Source organism: Malus sylvestris, chromosome 12 (assembly GCF_916048215.2).
Source record: "Malus sylvestris chromosome 12, drMalSylv7.2, whole genome shotgun sequence".
In the NCBI taxonomy this organism is placed as follows: Eukaryota; Viridiplantae; Streptophyta; class Magnoliopsida; order Rosales; family Rosaceae; genus Malus; species Malus sylvestris.
The window spans coordinates 4,008,979-4,030,009 of NC_062271.1; the positions used below are offsets into that span (position 1 = coordinate 4,008,979).

Genomic DNA, 21,031 nt, shown 5'->3' on the forward strand with positions numbered 1-21,031 from the left:
ATGGAAGGTGAAGGTGGACAGTTATAGGAAGTTCTTTGATACCTGTAGAGGTACTATTCTTTCACTCGTGTCGGCAACTAACGCGTGATTGAACAGTAAAGTTTCACGTGCTTTCTCCTTCACCGAAAATCTTCGACAAATTGCCCGTGATTTGCGCAAAGTTGAGTGTGCATATGACAGGTGATGACACGGCTGAAAAAGACTGGCGCCTCTTCGATATCTGGGATCGGCGCTTCGACAAATTACCCGTGATTTCCGTAAAGCTGAGTTTGCGTGTGATGGGTGCCGACGCGTCTGGAAAAGCAAGATGCTTCTCCGATTTCTGAGCTTGCCTCTTCGATTTTTGAATGGCCTCTTCGAATTCTGAGCTCGCCTCTTCGATCTCTGAAATCCCGTCGAGTGCTGATTTTTTATAGAGGCATGCAGTTCGTTTCAAAGCACACTTGAATTTTCGCTTGTGAAAACTCCCTTCTTGCACTTCTAAGATCTTGATTTGTCCGATTTCTTCTTCCTTCAACACTTTGAAAATGTCTGGACCCTCCGACCGTCGTTTTGACTTAAATCTTGGTGAAGAGGCAGTCCCGCCTTCTCCAGACAACATATGGCGCCCATCCTTCATATCCCCTACTGGTCCTCTTACCGTTGGGGATTCGGTGGTGAAGAATGATATGACCGCTGCGGTGGTGGCCCGAAACCTTGTCACTCCCAGAGATAACAGACTACTTTCCAAACGGTCTGATGAGTTAGCTGTTAAGGATTCTCTGGCTCTCAGTGTGCAGTGTGCAGGTTCTGTGTCTAATATGGCCCAACGCCTATTTGCTCGAACCCGTCAAGTTGAATCATTGGCGGCGGAAGTGATGAGTCTCAAACAGGATATTAGAGGGCTCAAGCAGGAGAATAAACAGTTGCATAAGCTCGCACATAGCTATGCGACAAACATGAAGAGGAAGATTGACCAGATGCAAGAATCTGATGGTCAGATTTTACTTGATCATCAGAGGTTTGTGGGTTTGTTCCAGCAGCATTTGCCTTCGTCTTCTGGGGCTGTACCGCGTAATGAAGCTCTAAATGATCAACCTTTGGCTCCTCTTCTTCCTGGAGTTCCGCCGAGTGGTGAGGCTTCAAACAGTCAACCTCCAGCGCCTCTCATTTCTGGCGCTCTGCCGAGTGGTGAGGCGGTACCTGATCGTCCTTGAAGATCCTCTCTTGTAAATTTGATTTGATTTGATTTTTTTTTTGTATGTACAATGCAAATTTATGTAAAAATTTCCAGAAATAAAATGGATTTTTATTTCTCTTAATACATTTGTTTTTGTTTTTTTTTTTTTTTTTTTCACATGGTGCCAGATGCACCATAACTCTTTATATATATATATATATTTTCCTTTTCACGTGGTGCCAGATGCACCATCACTCTTTAAATATATTATTATTTTATTATATATATATATATATATATATATATATTGCCTTTAATTATGGTGACAGCTGCACCCCTCCCCTTTTTTTCATATGGTGCCAGACGCACCATGTTCCTTCATCATCTTTTTATTATTTTATTATATTTTATTTTTTTTCTTTAATCATGGTGCTGTGTTCCACCAAAATTTTTTTTGCATAAATTTGGATGACGGGTTGAGGAATTTGCAGGGAAGGACGGAGACGGACGGAGAGCTGCAGTCGAGGCTTCATGATCGGCTAGTCGTTTGACGGCGATTATTGAAGTTTTTCGCCGTTGCTGTTTGCCACTGCCACTACACAACCATTGCACCGCCACTACATTCTTGTTGCCTTGCACCGCCGCCATTGCACAGCCACTGCATTTTTTTTTTTTTTTTTTTGCAGAGCAAAAGACGGAGCAGCGGAGTTTGAAGCCCGAGGACGCAAGAGACGGAGGAGCTTGGAGCTGCTCGTTGGGGCAGAAGCCGAACTGCTGCTGCTGTCGTCCTTGTTGCTTGAAGACGGTGAGGACCTGGGAGAGCCGGAGTTGAGCTTGGAGGGAGGCGCAAAGCAGTGCAGGTGTTGTTTGTCGTCGAGGTGGTAGACTTCCATGATGGCAGAGTTTTGTGGAAGTTTGTTTACTTGAGGTTTCGCTGGAATAATGTTTCAGGAGGTGAAGAGGAGTGGAGGACTGTAAAAGCCTCAATTGAGGGCAAGGACATCGATGAAGGTCCTGGTGCTGGAAGAAGTTGCTGCTGTCGCTGTTTGTGAAGAGAGATATTGGAGAGGAAACGCACGTGACCAGGGAGGAAGATGACTTGCTTGCTGCCTGCAGCAGATCCCAGATGGACAGCGGCGACTGAGTGTTTGGGCTTCCGTGGCTCGAGCGGATGATGCAGAGCTGGTGGCGATCGAGACTAATGACTCGTGATGCTGGCCCAGGAGCTCTTAGATGTCGGCTTCCCTATGTTGGAGAGGATGATCCAATATGTTGCTGTGCCATGCAGAGGAAAAGATGACGAAATGGCTCTGTACCATGCGACGCCGATCCAGCAGATCCCGCCTTCTCATCACCATCACCACAATATGGTGCTCGAGAGCACTATGGACTCCTCTAACACTATAAATTTCTCGTATTCGGCTGCGACGTCGTTTATGTCGTCGTTGACCGGCGACTCCGATAGCAAGCAACCAATGTCGTCTTCGGCTTTTCAAATTACCAATTTATCCCAGGTTTCCTCAGCCGGAAAGCCGCCGCTTTCCTCCACCTCGCTGAAGCGGAAGTGCAGCTCCGAGAACTTGGGCTCTGGGAAGTACGGTGCTGGATCCTCCGGCCGCTGCCATTGCTCCAAGAAGAGAAAGCTGAGACAGAAGAGGGTTGTAAGAGTTCCAGCTATAAGCTTGAAGATGGCAGATGAGGCTGCTGAACACGCAGTGGCTTGTAGAACGACAGGTTGCTGTATTTCCATGCTGCATTGCTCCTGCTGCAGACGTGATATGCTGCAAAGACAACGCTCACCATCAGATACGTTGCTCGCTGCACGGAATGATCTTCGTTGCGATGGTGGAGGAGCAGCAGGCATGCTTAGATGGTGTTCTCCAGCGTCGTCGGAAAGAAGAGTTCTGGCAATGGCATGGCAGAGCTGAAGCTGCTGTTCGTTGACCAGAGGATGCGAGGTTTATGCCATTTGAGGCATATCTAGCATTTGGGTGGGAGAAGGCCTCGAGAAGCTCTGGGACACATCAAACATTTGCCTCTACTGGTCCTGGAGTTGGACTAGTTGACCAGGCGGTTGAGACTGTTATCTTCGTTCAAGATAGCACTCAAGTCACGCTGCCCTGCAAGAGTCTGGAGACGACGGAGCTGCTGAAGTAGGAAGTTCATGCATGTATCAAAATCAGGGGCAGGCAACCGAGACATGTTTGATGTCGTAAACTTATCCTTGGTCACGAGCACTTTTATTGAGACTGGGGGCTCTTCCACTCTCCCTCTGGATATTAGGTCACGGTTTAAGAATAAAACAATGACAGTTATATCATAGTGAAAATGGCGTCGGACCTTCTTGTCAATTTTCTGAAGATCTGAATATCGCATCTCTCTTTTTCTTGCAGCTTCTTGGAGAGCCGTCTTAACAAGCCGTTTGGCGCTTCCCGCATGTGGATGATTGTGGACAATTTCAATAGCTTGTTCATTACTCAAGTGTTCCCATAGACCATCAGAAGCAAATATAAGAAAATAATCATTTGGATGGAGAGGATGAGAAAGAATGGTTGGTTCGGCAGACAAGGTAGGCATGGTCATTGGTTCGGGAAGTCTGAATTTTGCACTAACCGGTTCCCTGTTAAACCTTGCATGTTTCATATATGCGTCACCTATAGATTTAGATACCTGGATAATGCCTTTTACTCTCCAAACTCCATGCTTTAAAACGACAATTCGAGGATCATGTGGGTGCAAATCTTTCAGTTCATGCCTAACCTCCTCGAGATTTGCATTGTGTTCAGTGGATAACTAGATCGCAGCAACTTCCCCAGTGTTGCCCACTTTCTTTCCCAACACACAATGGGAATCTCCCAGGTTTGCCACAAATAGGGTCCCCAGAGATATAACTCCAACCAGACAGCATGACCCAACAGTTGCTACTTGGGGTCTAGTACCCCACAGCTTCGAAACAAGGGCGGTAAACCCTTCCTCCGTTCGGAGAAAAGCATTTTGAATGGTCTCCGCTATCACAACACCTTTGGACTCCGCTGATATTGCTTGGAAATGTTTGAATAAATTGTCGCAAACGTATCGAGCGGTCTCTGGTCCGCCGTGTCCGTCGTATACGCCGACGAAGGTCCCAAAGGGTCCCGACTCAATCTGGCTCTGATCCTCGAGCACCTGATTGGCCTGGACCACCGCCATAGAGAAATCGCCCCACGCGTACTTTCCAAAATCTCGGAACCAAAGCAAGTTATCTTTGCCATCTCGCCCTTCTCCGCCGTCTCCGTTATTCGCAGCGCCGACGATTCCAACAGAGCTGAGTCCCTCACCGTCGCCGCACCCAAATGGCCTCCAGCAAAGAGAGAGCAGATTCATCAATGCCTGAAGCATCCCACATCTCTCAAAAACCCTAACCCCAAAACCCAAAGACCCTTAAGGACTCCGAATTTGGGGGAAGAGGCTGGGAGAAGAAGCCTAGGAGGAAGAGCAAGAGTTCTGCCTGGAGATAGCTATGGGGTTTGTGAAGGGGGAAGAAGAAGAAGGAGTGGAAGGAGTGAAGTAGGAGGCGAGTGATTGGAAGGATGAAGATTTGGATTGGAGCTTTGAGAGCCGGGCCTGAGCTTGTTGGGCTCACGGTTTGGGTCTGAGGAGACGGGCCTGATTTTGTGGCTGGGCTCAGACATGTATATATATATATATATATTTTTTTTTAGATAACATAAGTTTTTTTTTTCTTTCAAAGAAACTGTAATTTAATTTTGTACAAAGAAAACTGCCAAGTAATTTTGTAATAAAATTGACCTTCACCAATGAGACTTTAATCAAATCCCTTTTTTTTTTTTTTGATGTGATGTGACTGAACTCGAAAAATTGAACATTCGAGCTGCCTACGTACCCCTCCAAAGAAGAGATCAAGTCGTAACGTAGTTCAAATACATACATATTTTTGGTATTTTCTTTTTGTGCTGTTTGCAGTTTCAACTCGTGCAGGCAAGGAGCGTTGGTGTCGTTTGCAGTTTCAACTCGTGCAGACAAGGAGTGTTGGTGTCGTTTGCAGTTTCAACTCGTGCAGACAATGAGCATTTGGTGCCGTGTTGTAGTTTCAGGTCGTGCAGGCAAGGAGCGTTAGCGTTACCTTTTATGCTCGTGCAGAACAGGAGCTTAGTGCCATGCAGTTTAGGCTCGTGCGGGCGAGGAGCCTTGTGTCTTGCAGTTTAGGCTCTTGTAGACAAGGAGCTTGTTTCATGCAGTTTAGGCTCGTGCGAACAAGGAGCATTTGGTGCCGTGTTTCAGTTTCAGCTCGTGCAGGTGAGGAGTCTCGTGTCCTACAGTTTAGGCTCGTGCGGACAATGAGCTTTTGGTTCGTGCAGTTTAGGCTCGTGCGAACAAGGAGCATTGTGTCTTGCAGTTTAGGCTCTTACAGACAATGAGCTTTGGTGAATTTGTCAAGCAATTTTGGAGAGGCGTTCCTTATAATCTTCATAGCAAGGAGCCTTGACCGAGTGATTGAAGAAGTCTTCAGGAAAGAAATCACGCATTGTGATAGGGATGGACGATCTATGTGTCGAAATTTCATCATCTTCAACACGTTCATGTTGCTTTGAAGGTTGACAAGAGCTGCTTTGCCCCCTTTCCAATTGGCGGACATGTGGATGAGACGTATGCTTCTTGTGCAATTTCTTAGGAGTGACTTGAGTCCATCCTTCAATTTTGCTTGTCTTGGAGGATGCCCCCAGCGGTTGAGGTGAAAACTTTGAGTCGGAAGAGCCAAAAGTGGAGGTGGTATAGTTTGACTCCACCATATCGTCAAGATCTAGCTCTATGATTCCTTTCTGAGCCAGCTTCATGATGAGATCTTTTAGCACGAAACATTTTTCTGTCGGATGACTGATGAAGCGGTGGAATTTACAGTATCTTGGACTGTCGGTACGATTCATCTCTTCCGGCCGTCTGCACTCAGGCAAACTGATCACCTTCTTGTCCAACAGGTCATCTAACATGGCAACCACATCAGAGTCGGGGAATGGATAAGTCTTCTCCTCAAGCTCCTTCAAAGTGCGTCTACGCATCTCTTGATCACGAAAAGCTTCGGTTTGAATCGCCTTGCCTCGTGTGGATATTTTGACGGGAGATGTGTTGACCGTCATCGCTTCCTTGGTGGGTTTCCATGCAACATTTTCCACCTTTGTCCCAAGAACTTTGTCGTTCTTGTAGTCGGCGATCGGTTCTTTCTTCCCATGATGGGCGATGCTCAACTCCATGTCATGGGCGCGAGTGGCCAATTCCTCGAAGGTCCACGGTTTAATGCCTTGAAGGATGTATTGCAAACCCCATTGCATGCCTTGGATGCACATCTCGATTGAAGAGGTTTCCGAGAGCCTGTCTTTACAGTCGAGGCTTAGAGTGCGCCATCTGTTGATGTAGTCAATGACTGGCTCGTCCTTCCACTGCTTTGTGCTCGTTAGCTCTAGCATGCTCACAGTGCGGCGGGTACTATAGAAGCGGTTGAGGAATTCCCGCTCTAATTGCTCCCAACTGTTGATGGACTCAGGCTCCAGATCCGTGTACCACTCAAAGGCGTTTCCTTTCAGCGAGCGCACAAACTGCTTGGCGAGGTAATCCCCTTCGATTCCTGCGTTGTTGCAAGTTTCAACGAAGTGGGCAACGTGCTGTTTCGGGTTTCCCTTTCCATCAAATTGCATGAACTTTGGTGGTTGATAACCCCTCGGCATCCTTAAGGCGTCGATCTTCTTTGAATACGGCTTTGAGTACAACCCGGAGGTATTTGAACTCCCTTCGTACTGTGCCTTGATGGTGTTGGTGATCATCTTTTGCAGCTGCTGGATAGAAAGAGATCCCATGAGTGCCGCTGCTTGGTCTGGCTCGGGCTTCGCATCGTTTTTCTCCACCTGAGGCTCATCTTCTGGGTTAGGGTTCTCGTCGTCCTGTGGCTCCAGTCGGTTGACGAGTGCAGCGATTTGCAAGTCTTTTTCTTCCACAGTTCGGGTTAACCTTGCAATTGCTTCATTCATCTGAGCCAGTTGTTCTTCAACGGAGGTAACGCCGATAGTCATGACTTGTGCGACCAATAGACGTGACTTTCTTTTAGACATCCAGGATGCTGATGAAGAACTTCGTTGGCTGCTTTGAGATGTCATCTTATGTGCCTCAGCATCATGCTTTGGTGCCCCCAGCGAGGTCAGGTTGATGACAGACTCGCACCTTGGATGCTCCCCTTGCTCTTTTAGCGGCACCAATTTTGAAGTGGCATGTTGAGGAGCGGTTGTGGCGCCAATGGATTGTCCGTTTGCGGCAGAAGTGCTTAGGATCCTTCCCTCAGTGGTTGCAAGAACAGCTTGTCCCTTGCTTGATGCCATTGACTTTGAGGTGTGCTTGGATTCCTTGAACGGAGAAAGAGATGAGAGGTAGAGATTGTCCCACTGGGCGTGCCAATTTGTGAACACGGAAAATTCCTGAAACGAAAGAGACAAGAACGAACGTGCACAAACAAATATTTGTATTTGATGATTTTGGGTTACAATCTCTCTCTAATTTGATCCTCTGATTCGATCTCCGTAAGGTGTTGATTTGTGGATGTTTCGTTGATCCAAGGGGGCGTCGAGGCTTGATCTTGGATGAACAGTTGGAAGTTTCTTCAAAGGGCCGTGGGCTTGATCTTTGAAGGTGGATTTGAGCGGATCTTCAAGGGCTTTTGGGCTTGATCTTGAAGAACAGTGATGAACGGATCTTCAAGGGCTTTTGGGCTTGATCTTGAAGAACGGTTGGATGTGTGGATTTGTTGATGTTTGTTGATCCAAGGGCTGTCGGGGCTTGATATTGGATGAACGGATGATGAACGATGGTGCTTTCTTCAAGGGCCGTCGGGGCTTGATCTTGAAAGAGCGATGGACGAAGAACGAAGAACGAAGAGAGCTTTCTTGATTCTTCGGGAACCTGGATGCTTGAGAGCTTCGGAGTTTCAGAGCTTCAGAGCTTCAAGGTGTAATATGAATTTGTTCCCTCAAATGAATGAAATAGGCTTGTATTTATAGAATTTTCCAAAGCCTAATTTTGAATATAATATCCCATATGAAATAAGTCGTTTCTGCCAGGTGTTGACACGTGTCCTATTTGATGACTTTTTCGACTCATTTCAATTTTCGTTGAGTCGCATGCTACGTGTAAAATTTATGTAATACATGAGCGTTGGCACTTTGATTTATTGGTCAACATTTATTTACCAAAATTTCGATGTCTACAGGTTTATTGACACGTATAGTGTTATGACTGATTTACCGTGTAGTTCAACTTAAATCTCTACCTCACAATGTCATTGTGTCAAAAAAAAAGTTCTTGTACATTTGCTCCTCCCAAATTCCTGGATACCAGAAAAAAAAAGGGCGACAGTATATAAGAAATCGTCGAAATGGGGGTAACTATTAAATGAAGCAATTAAATGGGATAATAGCTAGTCAAATTCACAAACAAAACTGAAAGATTAAGGTATGAGGTGGAAAACTTGATAACTATATGCAATTATATTATTAGGCACTTGTAGCCATGTGGGATTAGTAATAGTGTTCAATGAGGGTGCGTTTGGTACGCAGACGGAACGGAACGGGACGGGACGGGACGGAACGGGACGGGACGGGACGGGACGGGACGGGACGGAACGAAGGTGTAATTTTTGAAAAAGACATGGGGTATATTTGTCTTAAAATGGTAAAACAGTGTGTTCCACAGACGTGGAACAAACCCGTTCCAGGGGGGGAGGTGGGACGCAAAAACACCCAAAATCTGTCCCGTGGAACAACCCGTTCCACCCATTTTTGGCGCACCAAACGCGGGACGGAACGCCTCGTCCCGTTCCGTCCCGTCCCGTCCCACGTACCAAACGCACCCTCATGAGTGACTCTTCTGAATGCATGTGGATGATCGGGATTTGGAAGTTCTCATATATGTGTGATATAGGTGTTGATTTTTTTTTCCTTTGAAAAAGTTGTCCTATTAAATTGTAAATTTGACCATAAATAAAATTGAATTCCAGTATCCCAAATTATATAATACAAGTATTAACGGCAATATTATATTTAAGGAAAACTAATGAAAAAGGCTTGAAAACTTTAAGTTTTAACGATAAGGACAAAATAAAGGGTAAAGTGAATAGTACCAGGTTTGACTTTTTAGTATAAAAATGTGGTTTTTCTGAACAGTACCGAGGGCTTTTCGTTAAAACTCCATATTATGTAATGTCTCCCCTATTATTATTATTTTTTTATTAAAACAATACATATGATATCTACATGGAGAGAGATTCGAGCACAATACCTCAGGTGCAAGTGCGAAAAGTAATTAACTGAGTTACAAGCCACTTGCCACTTGCAAGATGTCTCCCCAGTATTTGATGCTCAATCTAGTTCACTGGCAGAGCCACATTACGGGCTACCCTGGGCTATAGCCCATGTAGCTTTTGGTGAAAAATAAAATTTTACATGTAATTTTTATAGATTTTCAAATGTAACCCACTATATATTTAGTCACTGGTCCAATTTCTCTCAATTTAAAATTTTAAAATTATATAATACAGTTTACAAACCATCTCTTGTTCTTACATCTCTTTTCTTAGCGCTTGTACATGTACAAGTTTCAATTTAAACACATATTTGTTTAATAATGAAAACTCTTGGCTCATCTTGTGAAAAATTTCTTAAGCTAGCTGATACTGTGAAAAATACAGTATCAAATTTCTTTGTTTATAAAAATTTAAATCTTTAAGCTAGCCCACCCCAGTGAAAAATTCCTAACTCCGCCAAAATATTGACAAGTTTATTTGTTTGTTTAATCACATTAAGAAATCTGAGGTCTGAGACGAACTGTCAAAATATTGACAAGTTTAATAATAGTGTGTAAACCACCAAATTAATTCTGTTAATTTTCTTATGAAATTAATTAATGAACACGAATGTATATGTGAATGGCAAAAGTAAAAATTGGAAGAAGAATGAATTAAAGTTGGAAAAGTGGTAGATTGCTATGTTAGTTTGAGCATTCATCTTCAACCCACTCTGTTCCGAGTTCAGTCTCTCTTGCCTCTCCTTAATATAGTTGAGAGCAGAAATACCGTTTGTATTCAAAATTAGGGAAATGTCAAAAGCAAATTAAAGAAGATTAGTTAAAATGTCAATAAAAACTGTGGTAACCCTGGAATTAGGGTTTAGAGACGGGGCCACGTATTTAACGATAATTGTGGTGAGAACCTTACGACGGTGGCTAAGGTACCACGCACGCACCTCAGTGTTTGATCAGAACAGTATAGTATGGAATCAGAACAGTATAGTATGTAACCAGAGAAGAAGAACCACTACATACTGCTGGACACGACTTGTCCCCCACATTTTTCTTTTGGCTGCCGGTGTCTCCTCTGAGGATGTATAGGAATGGTGGCCACGTTCAACTACTTGATTAGTCTTAATCTTTGACTTTGCCGCGTAAATCCCGTGATCTTAAACAAATTAATAATAAAGCTTCTAATTAACTAAATGATATGATGGCTTAAACAACCAAAGAAACGGAAAAGCAATGAACAAAATGACGGCTTGTATCCTCGGAGGAGGATTCTCTACCCTCCTAATCTCTCTACCCTTTCATTCCTTCCTATTTAAACGGTCACGGTTAAATCACGTCAACATCTTATATTAATTTTTTTATACAGATAATAAGACAAAAAGCAATGTGTGAGAGGAGGGATGGAAGGAGATGAGAATAGGAGGGTAGAGAATTCTCCTCCAGTATCCTCATGCAATAATACATACGCAGATTTCATGCCTTTCATATTTCTTGGAAGAAGTGCGCAAATCATAATTATGATGTTTTCCCACAAATTCAGTTCAAGTTCACGTAGATCTGTTTGAAATGTCCGTTCAAATTAAGATGTTATCAGTTTCATTTTTTCTTTTCATTCGTTTCGGGTTAATTGGTCATCATGCAAAAATTCATGTGGTTAGTTATGCTCCCCTTGCTTTATTTGATTGGCAAACAATGGACATTCTGCAATCAAAACTATAATTTTTCCAAATAGTTGTGATTATGTTCAATTTGTAGGTTTCTCCGGTTCAGTTCCATCTTTATCTCAAGCCAAATTAAATCACTCTTTTCTTGCTCTGCGTTTTCTTACTACTTGTTCTGCTTGTATGTCTTATACTTACCAGGGAGAAGTTGAACTCAATGAATTTGCTGCTGTACACTTCTTTTGTTTAATTCAGTAATGGCACAATCTGCTAATTTGTCAAATTTTTTGGTGACCAAACATACAAGTGCATTAACGCTTCAGGTTTGTACTTCTTTCACCTTGATTTTCCTAATTCATATTGCCTTATCTAATTATTTCTCGAATTAATATGTTGATTGTTAGTGTACAGAAACCAACACACACCACACTATCAGGTTGGTTTTTCGTTTCTCTTGAATGCATGGTCTCAATTGACAGTCTAGCAGCATAAGAACATTGCTCGATTTATGAATTAGGACCAGATTCCTCGTTTTTGAAAAGAATGCAAGCATTCGCCCTAGAAGCTACTCCTTCATGGGACATCGTCACAAAAAATCCACTAAATTAGAAATTCTATACTTAATATTGTAGAAAAACACTGTCTACCCCAAAACCCAGTAATCAAAACCCAAAATCCAACTCGTAGTGTGATCGTACACCGCTAAACTATCAACTCTACTGGGCATAGGATCAAAACATTGATTAAACTGCTGCGGGTCGAAGCTAGCTATGACTGTAAGTGTAAGCCTAAAGTATAAAGGCCACTCGAGTGGCAACTGTATCTGTACATAATCATTGAACTATTCAAGCTTTTTTTGTAGGTGAACGTGTTTTTTAATTTTAGCTCTTGTTCTCGAACTCTCATATAATTTCTTTGATGGAAATTATGTTACGATCAGGTATTAGGCAATGCAAAAGGCGCTGTCGCTGTTGTTTTATCTCAATTCTTTTATTGAAGAACCCTGTGACTGTTACCGGCATTGGCGGATACATGGTAGCTGTTATGGGGGTAGTTGCCTATGGAGAAGCAAAACGAAAGGTTCAGATAAGTGATCCTTGACATTTGCCAAATTCTTGGTTTTTGAAGGCTTAAGTATTTTGTTAGTGATTAGGTAGATTCTTAGTGAATATTGTTTTAGCAGAGAGAGAGAGAGAATACATTGTGGTGTTGGTTATAACCAGTTTAGTCCAAAAATCGTCGCTTGAAAGTGAAGTTTATTTGAGGTTTGATGACATCAGGGTTAGGTTACTGTAGTTTGGAAAGTGCTTTGCCAGATTTGCATTTTATACAACTTCTCAGTGACATAGCATGTGAAATTTGATAAACCAGAAATGCCTACCTTAACCCTTTTACTTTTTATTTTATTTTTGTTATAATTAGATGACTAAACGACTTTTAGTTTCACGTTTAATTTTTTGCATGAATGATCATGGAAGAGAGCTTTGAAAGGTTGATACAAATTATGGAATGATGTTGCTGGTCCGCGTGTTTTTCACAATGTTACTAATTCACGTGTTATAATATGAGTATGCACGTTTATGCTTTTAGATGTGATATTAATAAAAATATACGTTTTATAAGTATCCTTGACAAAAAAATAAAGGTTTAAGTTTCTATTTAAGATTATTAAGAGCATTTGGTTCTCGTTAAGAGCATCTTCAATGCAAAGTACTTTGAAATGGATATTTTACAATTTTGTTTTTTACATTTCGAAGTTGTATATCTTATGCTACAAGATAGTGTCAGATATTCAGAGAGATGAGACATTGGCCCACTTCTAACCACACAAATAAACTGCTATTGCTGTTGGGGTAGTCAACTCCACGGACATTGAAACAACAGTTGCAAGAACATGATACAACTCAAAGTGTAGAAGTCATTACATCTTTATAATTGAGTTCAAGATCATGAATTCCTTCCGCATTAGCCAAGTCATGACATATGGTTTTCCAACATGATACAGCCTTGGAATTCAGTATGTCCATATTCTACTTCTGTATTACAAGCTTGAATTCTGCTCATGACACCCGAACAACGTTGAATCAAAGCTGTAACTACTATCTCAATCGCTTCCATCTTTAAACGCAGATGATTGCAAGCCAACATTCTAGTAATCGCATAATATCTGATGCTGGTGGTTATTTCTCAGGCATATCGTAATCAATAAGCCTGCTAGCTGCTTGGAGGTATACAGACTTAACCCTTTCTCATTACTTTTCTGGAAAATGGCGTTGGAAGTGGCTTAGCTAGACCTTGACCTTCTCGAATCTGTTCTTACAACATGAATTCACCCACCAAACATTATCATGCAGTAAAAGGTCAGAAACAATCAATTTGGGGACTATGTCATGTTCAGTGATTAACCCCCAAGAGAACGGTATAGTGCTAATTCATTCGTGAGGCTGTTCGAATTGGCAACGAGATGGTCATTCCTGAAGCTAAGGTTCTTGTCATTGGAGTTGAGAGCTCAGTGCAATTCCCTGACAACATTGAGATGTCCCGTCGAAAAAGATTGTGAAGCCTGGAATGTTTGGCCCCCGCCTTTGTCACGATGCTCCCATTGTTGTCAGTTCGAAGAGGATAGTTCATGTGGTCAATGATCTTAGGTCTCTTGGAAAATGCAAACATCCAAAATTCCAAGGTCACACTCTCATTGGATATTGCCAACTGAAAATTCAAAAGAGTAATGTTCGATTGAGGGTGTAAACGTCGTGGTTGCTGGGATGAAGATTGAACTCGTATAGGAGGAACAAGCTCATTCACATAACACGGTGTAATGTTGGGGATAATAATTGAAATTGGAGGGAGTGTATGTTGGATATCGGTTTATTGGGGTAGAAGGTGGAGAGTGCAATAGCTGCAATAGAAATCGATTAGGTAGGTCCAGAAGGACAAGTCAGTGTCGCTGGTTGCACAGACACGCCAGCGTCGCAAGATGCGGTCCGCAGGTGTCGTAACATGTTACGTTCGTCTCTCAAAAAGCATATAGACAATGACATACACGGTGAATAACAAGGTCAAGATTTACAAGGGAGAACTTGTATGTATAGCATGGGTTTACTGTTACAATAACGTTTCGTATCACTAATACAATAATATGTAGAAAATTAATACATGCATGCTTCTATATTATTAGCATAAGACGTCACGTAGCGATGAATCCGTATTATGCAAAGCCTTCTCGTTTCTGAGCATGCCACGCAACACATTTGAAATTGTCAAAGCCACTTGGATTAAAAGGACGAAATATATCGTAGCTTTCAATTGAACAATCAACTGACATTTTCTTTTCTTTTGACAAGCAACGATGCAGAACAGAGACGGAAACGGCGGGACAGGAAATTAGGCCACCGAGCCAATGTTCTCTGTTCTCCCCCCTCCCCCCCAATCACGTCCAGCCACGTTTACCTAATCACGTTAAAGACGAATCACGGTGCGCGAAAATCTCAACCGTCAATCACCAGCGTCCAGCGCATTCTTTCCCTCCAGAATATTCTTATCAGGAACCCAATCCGCCATCGCACGGTTCACAGCTCGCCACCTCATCCTATCACGTGCCTTCTGTCCACGTCATCATCCCATAACAGTATCATCACGTGAAAAATCCGACTTGGAAAGTACACGTGTACCAGCAAGGTTCCGGAAAAAGAAAGCCCCGAAAATTCCAACCGTTAAATTCTCAACCCACCCACAGCTCGTCTCTGTTTGTTTCTTTATATCTGCAAGCTTCCCGAAATCCGAAATCCGATACGGAAGATTCCCGAAATCCGATTCGGAACCCTGGAAAATTCAATTCGTTTGCTCTCAGTCAAAACCCTAGCTCCTCCGCCATGGGAAGCGAAGGCCAAGCTTCGACCTCCTCCAACGCCTTCTCCTTCATATCGAAAGGGTGGAGGGAAGTGAAGGACTCGGCCGACGCGGATCTCCAATTGATGAAGCACCGGGCCAACGAGTTCAAGAACCTAGCGACGTCGTTCGACCGCGAGCTCGAGAACCTGTTCAAGTTTAACTCCGCGTCCTCGGCGGGGATTCGGTCGTCGGCGTCGCCGCCGGCAGAGATTGACTTCGTCAAGAAGCTGAAGCCGAAGCTGTCGGAGTTTCGGAGGGTGTACTCGTCGCCGGACTTCAGCAAGAAGGTTCTGGAGAAGTGGAGCCCCAGGTCGAGGATCCGGATCAATTTGTCGGCGATAAAGAATGCGCTGGTGTCGGAGGTGGAGGACAGGGATGGGGTTATGGAATTTAATAGGGGTATTAGGGGAAGGCCATTGAAGTTCAGTGAGTTTTGGGGCGAGTGGAAGGGAGAGGGTGAGGGGGAGGATGAGGAGAGACAATCCATTAAGGACTGGGAACCAATTCGGGCGTTGAAGACGCGATTGAAAGAGTTCGAAAAGCGGGAATTTCTCGGTGGATTTAAGAACAGTGAGTTTGTGGAGAAATTCAAGTCCAGCTTGGTATGTTCTCTCTACCTTCATCTCATAATTTGTTGCTTTCGGCTTTGAGTTTTCATAGCAATTGAATTTGTTAACTTTGCATTTTGATTGGCTACATGTACCAAAAACAAAAATTGAATCTTGCCTGTGGTTAAATTGGAATGACTTGTTAGATTTCATGTGGAAGTAGGTATTAGTGATAGATATTGGTGGCTGTTGTGTTTTTGGCATGTGAAATGAAAACAGAAGTAAAAGAAACTATGAGGCTCTAAACTTGATAGTTGTGTTCTTATTTTCCTTGTCGATATCTTTGTGAGTTTATCGGGTAGCCTAATTTAAATCAGGGTAAAGGACATTGAGACACTACGGCGTTACTAAGGTCTCCTGCACTAAATATGAATAAACAAGTTAGAGTTGAAAATACAAAAGGTTTCTTAATTTTTGTGATCCTTTGGTCATAAGAAGGTATAGAACAAAATCCTTCAGCTAAGGTTCTGAAATCATTGGAGAGAGTTTTGCAGTTAACAGTAAGCGGGTTTTTGATCAACTACTTTGAGCTATGCGATGCTAATCAATATTAGGCTTATGGTAGTTCTGCGTTATGCATAGATGTTGGGAGCCCAATATCATTCGAAACCACAACCTGTGCACCAAATGGAATACTAGATTAGTTAAAACTTGATATGTGCCTATGACTATATCGTTGGGTGTAAAAGCTAAAGTCTGAGCGTCTAGTGTGAGGCAATCCTTCCTTTTAACAAGAAAATTGTTATTTTATTCAATGATGAGGTGCATAGTGATGCCAACCAAATCATATGATGTTTGTTTTCTGAAAGGAGCATTCTTTTTGGTGAATAAAACATTATATATTTACCCATAAATATCACTATATCACAGTTGTTTTTACTGCAGTTTACATTTTTAATTTCCCAGTTTTTGCTATCCTTGATCAATGTTTGTTTCATGAGGAGTGGTAATAACAAGTGCATGCATATTTTTACAACTAATTTTGTTTCCTGCTGTTTTCAGAAGTCAATTTACAAGGAGCGTGAGGAGTCAAAGGTTGGTATACATTCGGCATATTTTGCTTCTGTTGTCCTGTGTTTTCTGTTGATTGGAAACCTGTGTATCATGTGTCTTTTTTTGTTGGAATCTTTTGTTGTAATGTGTTACCGTACAGAACTCATTTTTGGCATAATTAGGCACACTATTTAATCCATCACTGTCATGAGCCTCCAGAGGAATTTTTGTTCTTTGATTTGTTCAAAGGTGGTTGTATAAGTTGGGTAAATAAAAGAAACATTTGGTGACATCTGTAAATTTTGTGTATATTTGTTTATTCAACACTTAGTTTTTGCAAAAAATTCTTTACATGTATAAAAGAAATCATATATAGCCTTGATGCCCAAGCCTTCCTAGTCCTCTCCTTTCTCTTGGAGCTGTCCTTTTTCTTCCATTGAACTCACGACAAAGCTTGTTAATTTCTGTAACACGGTTCTAAGTGTAACCAAATAAGAGAAATGATGGGTTAGTACAGTTCCAACAAAGAATGTTAAGTTTCCAAAACTTAACCAAGAAAGATGAGATGCTAAGATTTGTTGTTCTTGCAAACTGTGGAGTCCGTATTCCAGAAACTCTACATATTGGGCAAGGGTGTCTAGACATGTTAGCAAGAGAATACTAGACTTAGATTGGGTGTCATTTATTATAAGACTCTCCGAGGAAAACCAGTGGCCTGGATTTTGATGATGCTCCTTGTGAACTAGTTTGGCTGTGCCTGTTTCATTTCAGAATATATGAATTATTATATAGACATAACATAAAACCAATTTAACTGGAATTAAGTACGTAATGTGGTATTCTAATTTTCTCTTCTGTATACATGATATAGGCAGTACCTCCATTGGATGTGACAGAACTTTTGGCATGTTTGGTTAGGCAATCTGAGCCTTTTCTCGATCAACTTGGCGTTAGGAGAAGTAAGTGATTCTTTAATTTCTGTTTAAAGCTGTTCCTGTATATGTTCTTAGGTGTATTTTGTGTCTTTTCTTCTGCTAGGGAAACTTTCATGCTTGTATGAAGTAATTAGATGAGTAGTGAGACTTCAAGGGTGTATATATATATATATATATATTTTTTTTTTCTTTTTTTAGTTTTTTTTATTTTTTATTTTTTTATATTAAATTTGATGATATATGTTTTATTTTATTTTAAACATTTTGGGTAAGTTATGGAATTTACAATTCGAAAGTTGTTGGACTATTTCCAAGTGTAAAACATATGATATCAATCATGGTATAAACGATGTTCTAAACTCATAGCGTCGGCATCCCTATCATGAACACAAATTTATCTTGAAAAAGGGATTCACTTGGGTATGTTAACTTATTGAGTAATCTCAGGATCATTTCACTCTCTAACAACAGTACACACAAAAGGAAAATAAAAGTAAAGGAATATAATTTCATATATCCTTATCTTTGATTTCATCTTACAAGACTGCTGAACATGTACAGTATTGTAAATGACTGCAGATGTGTGTGAGAAACTAGTGGAAAGCTTGTGCAGCAAATACAAGAACCAAGTTCTGCACTCACATTCTTCTGGAGACTCATCTCTTATAGACAGTGAAAACATGAATGATGAATTAGATTTAAGGATAGCCAGCGTCATCCAAAGCACAGGGCATTCTTATGATGGTGGGTTTTGGACAGACCATGCAAAACATGACCAGTCAGATGAGAAAAGACATGTTGCTATTGTCACAACTGCTAGTCTTCCTTGGATGACAGGAACAGCAGTGAATCCACTGTTTCGTGCTGCATATCTTGCAGAGTCTGCGAAACAGAATGTTACATTATTAGTTCCATGGCTTTGTAAATCAGATCAAGAACTTGTATATCCTAGCAACATTACTTTTACTTCACCAGAAGAGAAGGAAATTTATATCCGTAACTGGCTTGAGGAAAGGATTGGCTTTAAAGCGGACTTTAAGATATCATTTTATCCAGGAAAGGTAATTATCTGGTGAATCTGACCATACAAATGACTTTTTATTTGTATCATATTATGGTTGCTAATTGATATTTGGTCTTGCTATATATTAGTTTTCAAAAGCAAGGCGAAGCATTTTACCAGCTGGGGACACTACTCGGTTTATTCAGTCCAAGGATGCTGACATTGCTATCCTGGAAGAACCGGAACACTTGAATTGGTATCATCATGGTAAGCGTTGGACCGATAAATTTAACCATGTTGTTGGTGTTGTTCACACAAATTACTTGGAATATATCAAGAGGGAGAAGAATGGTGCTCTCCAAGCCTTCTTTGTGAAGCACATAAACAATTGGGTCACAAGAGCATACTGCGACAAAGTAAGTTAATTCATTGAATATCTGATGATCACGTGCAATTCTTTTTAGCATGGTTTCTGCTAATTTTATTAGGGACTAGTGGTTCAGATAGATATTTTAGACCTACGTATGCTTTTCTTGATCTGACAACTAAATTGTTAATGATTTCTCCAGGTTCTTCGCCTTTCCTCTGCCACACAGGATTTACCTAAGTCTCTGATTTGCAATGTCCATGGCGTGAATCCCAAGTTCTTGAGAATTGGAGAAAAGGTCGCTGCAGAAAGGGAACTTGGACAGGAAGCATTCTCAAAAGGAGCATACTTCTTAGGGAAGATGGTCTGGGCAAAGGGATACCGTGAGCTTATAGATGTGTTGGCAAAGCACAAGTGTGACCTTGATGGCTTCAAGTTGGACGTGTATGGAAATGGAGAGGACGCCAATGAAGTTCAGAGTACGGCTAAAAGCTTGGATTTAAATCTCAACTTTCTGAAAGGAAGAGACCATGCAGATCATTCTCTTCACGGGTAAGGATCTTTTAGGAATTCACTGTACAAAAGCACATTCGCTTCTGTGCCGACCGTTGATTAGAAATATCATGCCATGAGTGATTAAACTGTTCAATTATACATTTTTTTTTGTTGCTTCCGCCTCTATTCATTTCTCCTGCTAATGATATTCTCTCCTTTGCTTGAAGGTACAAAGTCTTCATAAATCCCAGCGTTAGTGATGTGCTGTGCACGGCTACTGCTGAGGCTCTTGCTATGGGAAAATTTGTAATTTGTGCGGATCATCCATCAAATGAGTTTTTCAGATCATTTCCTAATTGCTTGACCTACAAAACATCCGAGGAATTTGTTGCCAAAGTGAAGGAAGCAATGGCATTTAATCCTCAGCCCCTTACTCCCGAGCAAAGATATCATCTTTCGTGGGAAGCTGCTACCCAGAGGTTTATGGAGTATTCTGAGCTTGACAGAGTCTTGAACAAAGACAACGATGGTGCAAAATCAAGCACGGGAAATCGAAAGAGGATCCCAAAATCCGCATCAATGCCTAGCTTGACAGGTATGGTTGACGGAGGATTGGCATTTGCCCACTACTGTCTCACCGGCAATGAATTCCTTAGACTATGCACCGGAGCAATTCCCGGAAGCCGAGACTATGACAAGCAACACTGCAAAGACCTTCATCTCTTGCCTCCCCAGGTAGAGAATCCAATATATGGGTGGTAAGTAGATTACCAGTCCAACTGTGTATAATACTAACACGCGGTATTTTAGGATCCTGCAAGCAATGATTTAGGTAGAAAAAATTTGTTGCTGCAAATGTATTCATTAATGGAGCATATATTTTGGTAGATATCCAGATCCAAGTTTTTCTTTGTTCTCTCGTATTTATTTGTAGAAAATAATTGCCAGTATATAGTCAAGCCATGAAATTGTACTACGTTTTGCTGAACTGATGAGACAAGTGAGCATATATTATGAAATAGGAATCTCAGTTTACTATCTTCAAATTTCGTGGTTTTCAACATTTAGTATATGAAGTTTTTTTCGTCTTAGAGTCATATCTAAAGTGTTAATTTTGGAACAGTTTTATACATCTGTCAAGTTTTCTGTTAAAACTTTTGTTAACCGATGATCTGGTGTCTACGTGGATAATTATTGAGTGCCACGTGTCAATATGAGCCCACTTCAATATTATTTTTTTTTTTAAAATACGAAAAGAAAAAAAAACATCCATACCCTCCTCCCCCGCATCCTCTCCCACCCTTCTCCCTTCTGCAACCCGCACCCTCTCCCTCCCTTCTCTCTTTCTCTCCCTACATTCTTCAAGCTTGCAAGCCTAAACCTTTGCCCTTAAACTGATTAAACTTTTTCGATGCATTTAATTTTGTTGGTAACAAATTTCCAACATAAACAATCTTAATGGAGTCGAAGTGCACCTAATCCAAAAAAACCCACTTCCTTGAACCTCAAATTCCATAAAATATTTCTTCAATTTAGTATTAGAAAAACCCCAAAGCTCCAAACTTTAATGTCTGAATGCTCTGTT

At 41.6% G+C, this 21,031-nt stretch overlaps 1 protein-coding gene and 2 pseudogenes across 1 annotated transcript; 2 read left to right on the plus strand and 1 right to left on the minus strand.

The window, feature by feature from the left end:
• Nucleotides 1–3,217: 3,217 nt before the first annotated feature.
• On the minus strand, nt 3,218–4,621 carry LOC126593629 (probable protein phosphatase 2C 42; annotated as a pseudogene).
• Nucleotides 4,622–11,048: 6,427 nt separating this feature from the next.
• On the plus strand, nt 11,049–12,491 carry LOC126594335 (UDP-URONIC ACID TRANSPORTER 1-like; annotated as a pseudogene).
• Nucleotides 12,492–14,877: 2,386 nt separating this feature from the next.
• On the plus strand, nt 14,878–20,492 carry LOC126594328 (digalactosyldiacylglycerol synthase 1, chloroplastic-like). Its single transcript, XM_050260573.1, has 7 exons — nt 14,878–15,647; nt 16,656–16,688; nt 17,518–17,605; nt 18,161–18,642; nt 18,734–19,000; nt 19,154–19,503; nt 19,674–20,492. The coding sequence occupies exons 1-7, from the start codon at nt 15,027–15,029 to the stop codon at nt 20,206–20,208; spliced, it is 2,376 nt and encodes a 791-aa protein (XP_050116530.1). The 5' UTR covers nt 14,878–15,026; the 3' UTR covers nt 20,209–20,492.
• The last annotated feature ends 539 nt before the right edge of the window (nt 20,493–21,031 follow it).

Coding starts and splice junctions, on each gene's coding strand:
- LOC126594328 (XM_050260573.1), top strand. CDS start 15,027: ATGGGAAGCGAAGGCCAAGCTTCGACCTCCTCCAACGCCTTCTCCTTC. Junction 15,648..16,655: donor AGAAATTCAAGTCCAGCTTG/GTATGTTCTCTC, acceptor TGCTGTTTTCAG/AAGTCAATTTACAAGGAGCG. Junction 19,001..19,153: donor CAAGAGCATACTGCGACAAA/GTAAGTTAATTC, acceptor TGATTTCTCCAG/GTTCTTCGCCTTTCCTCTGC.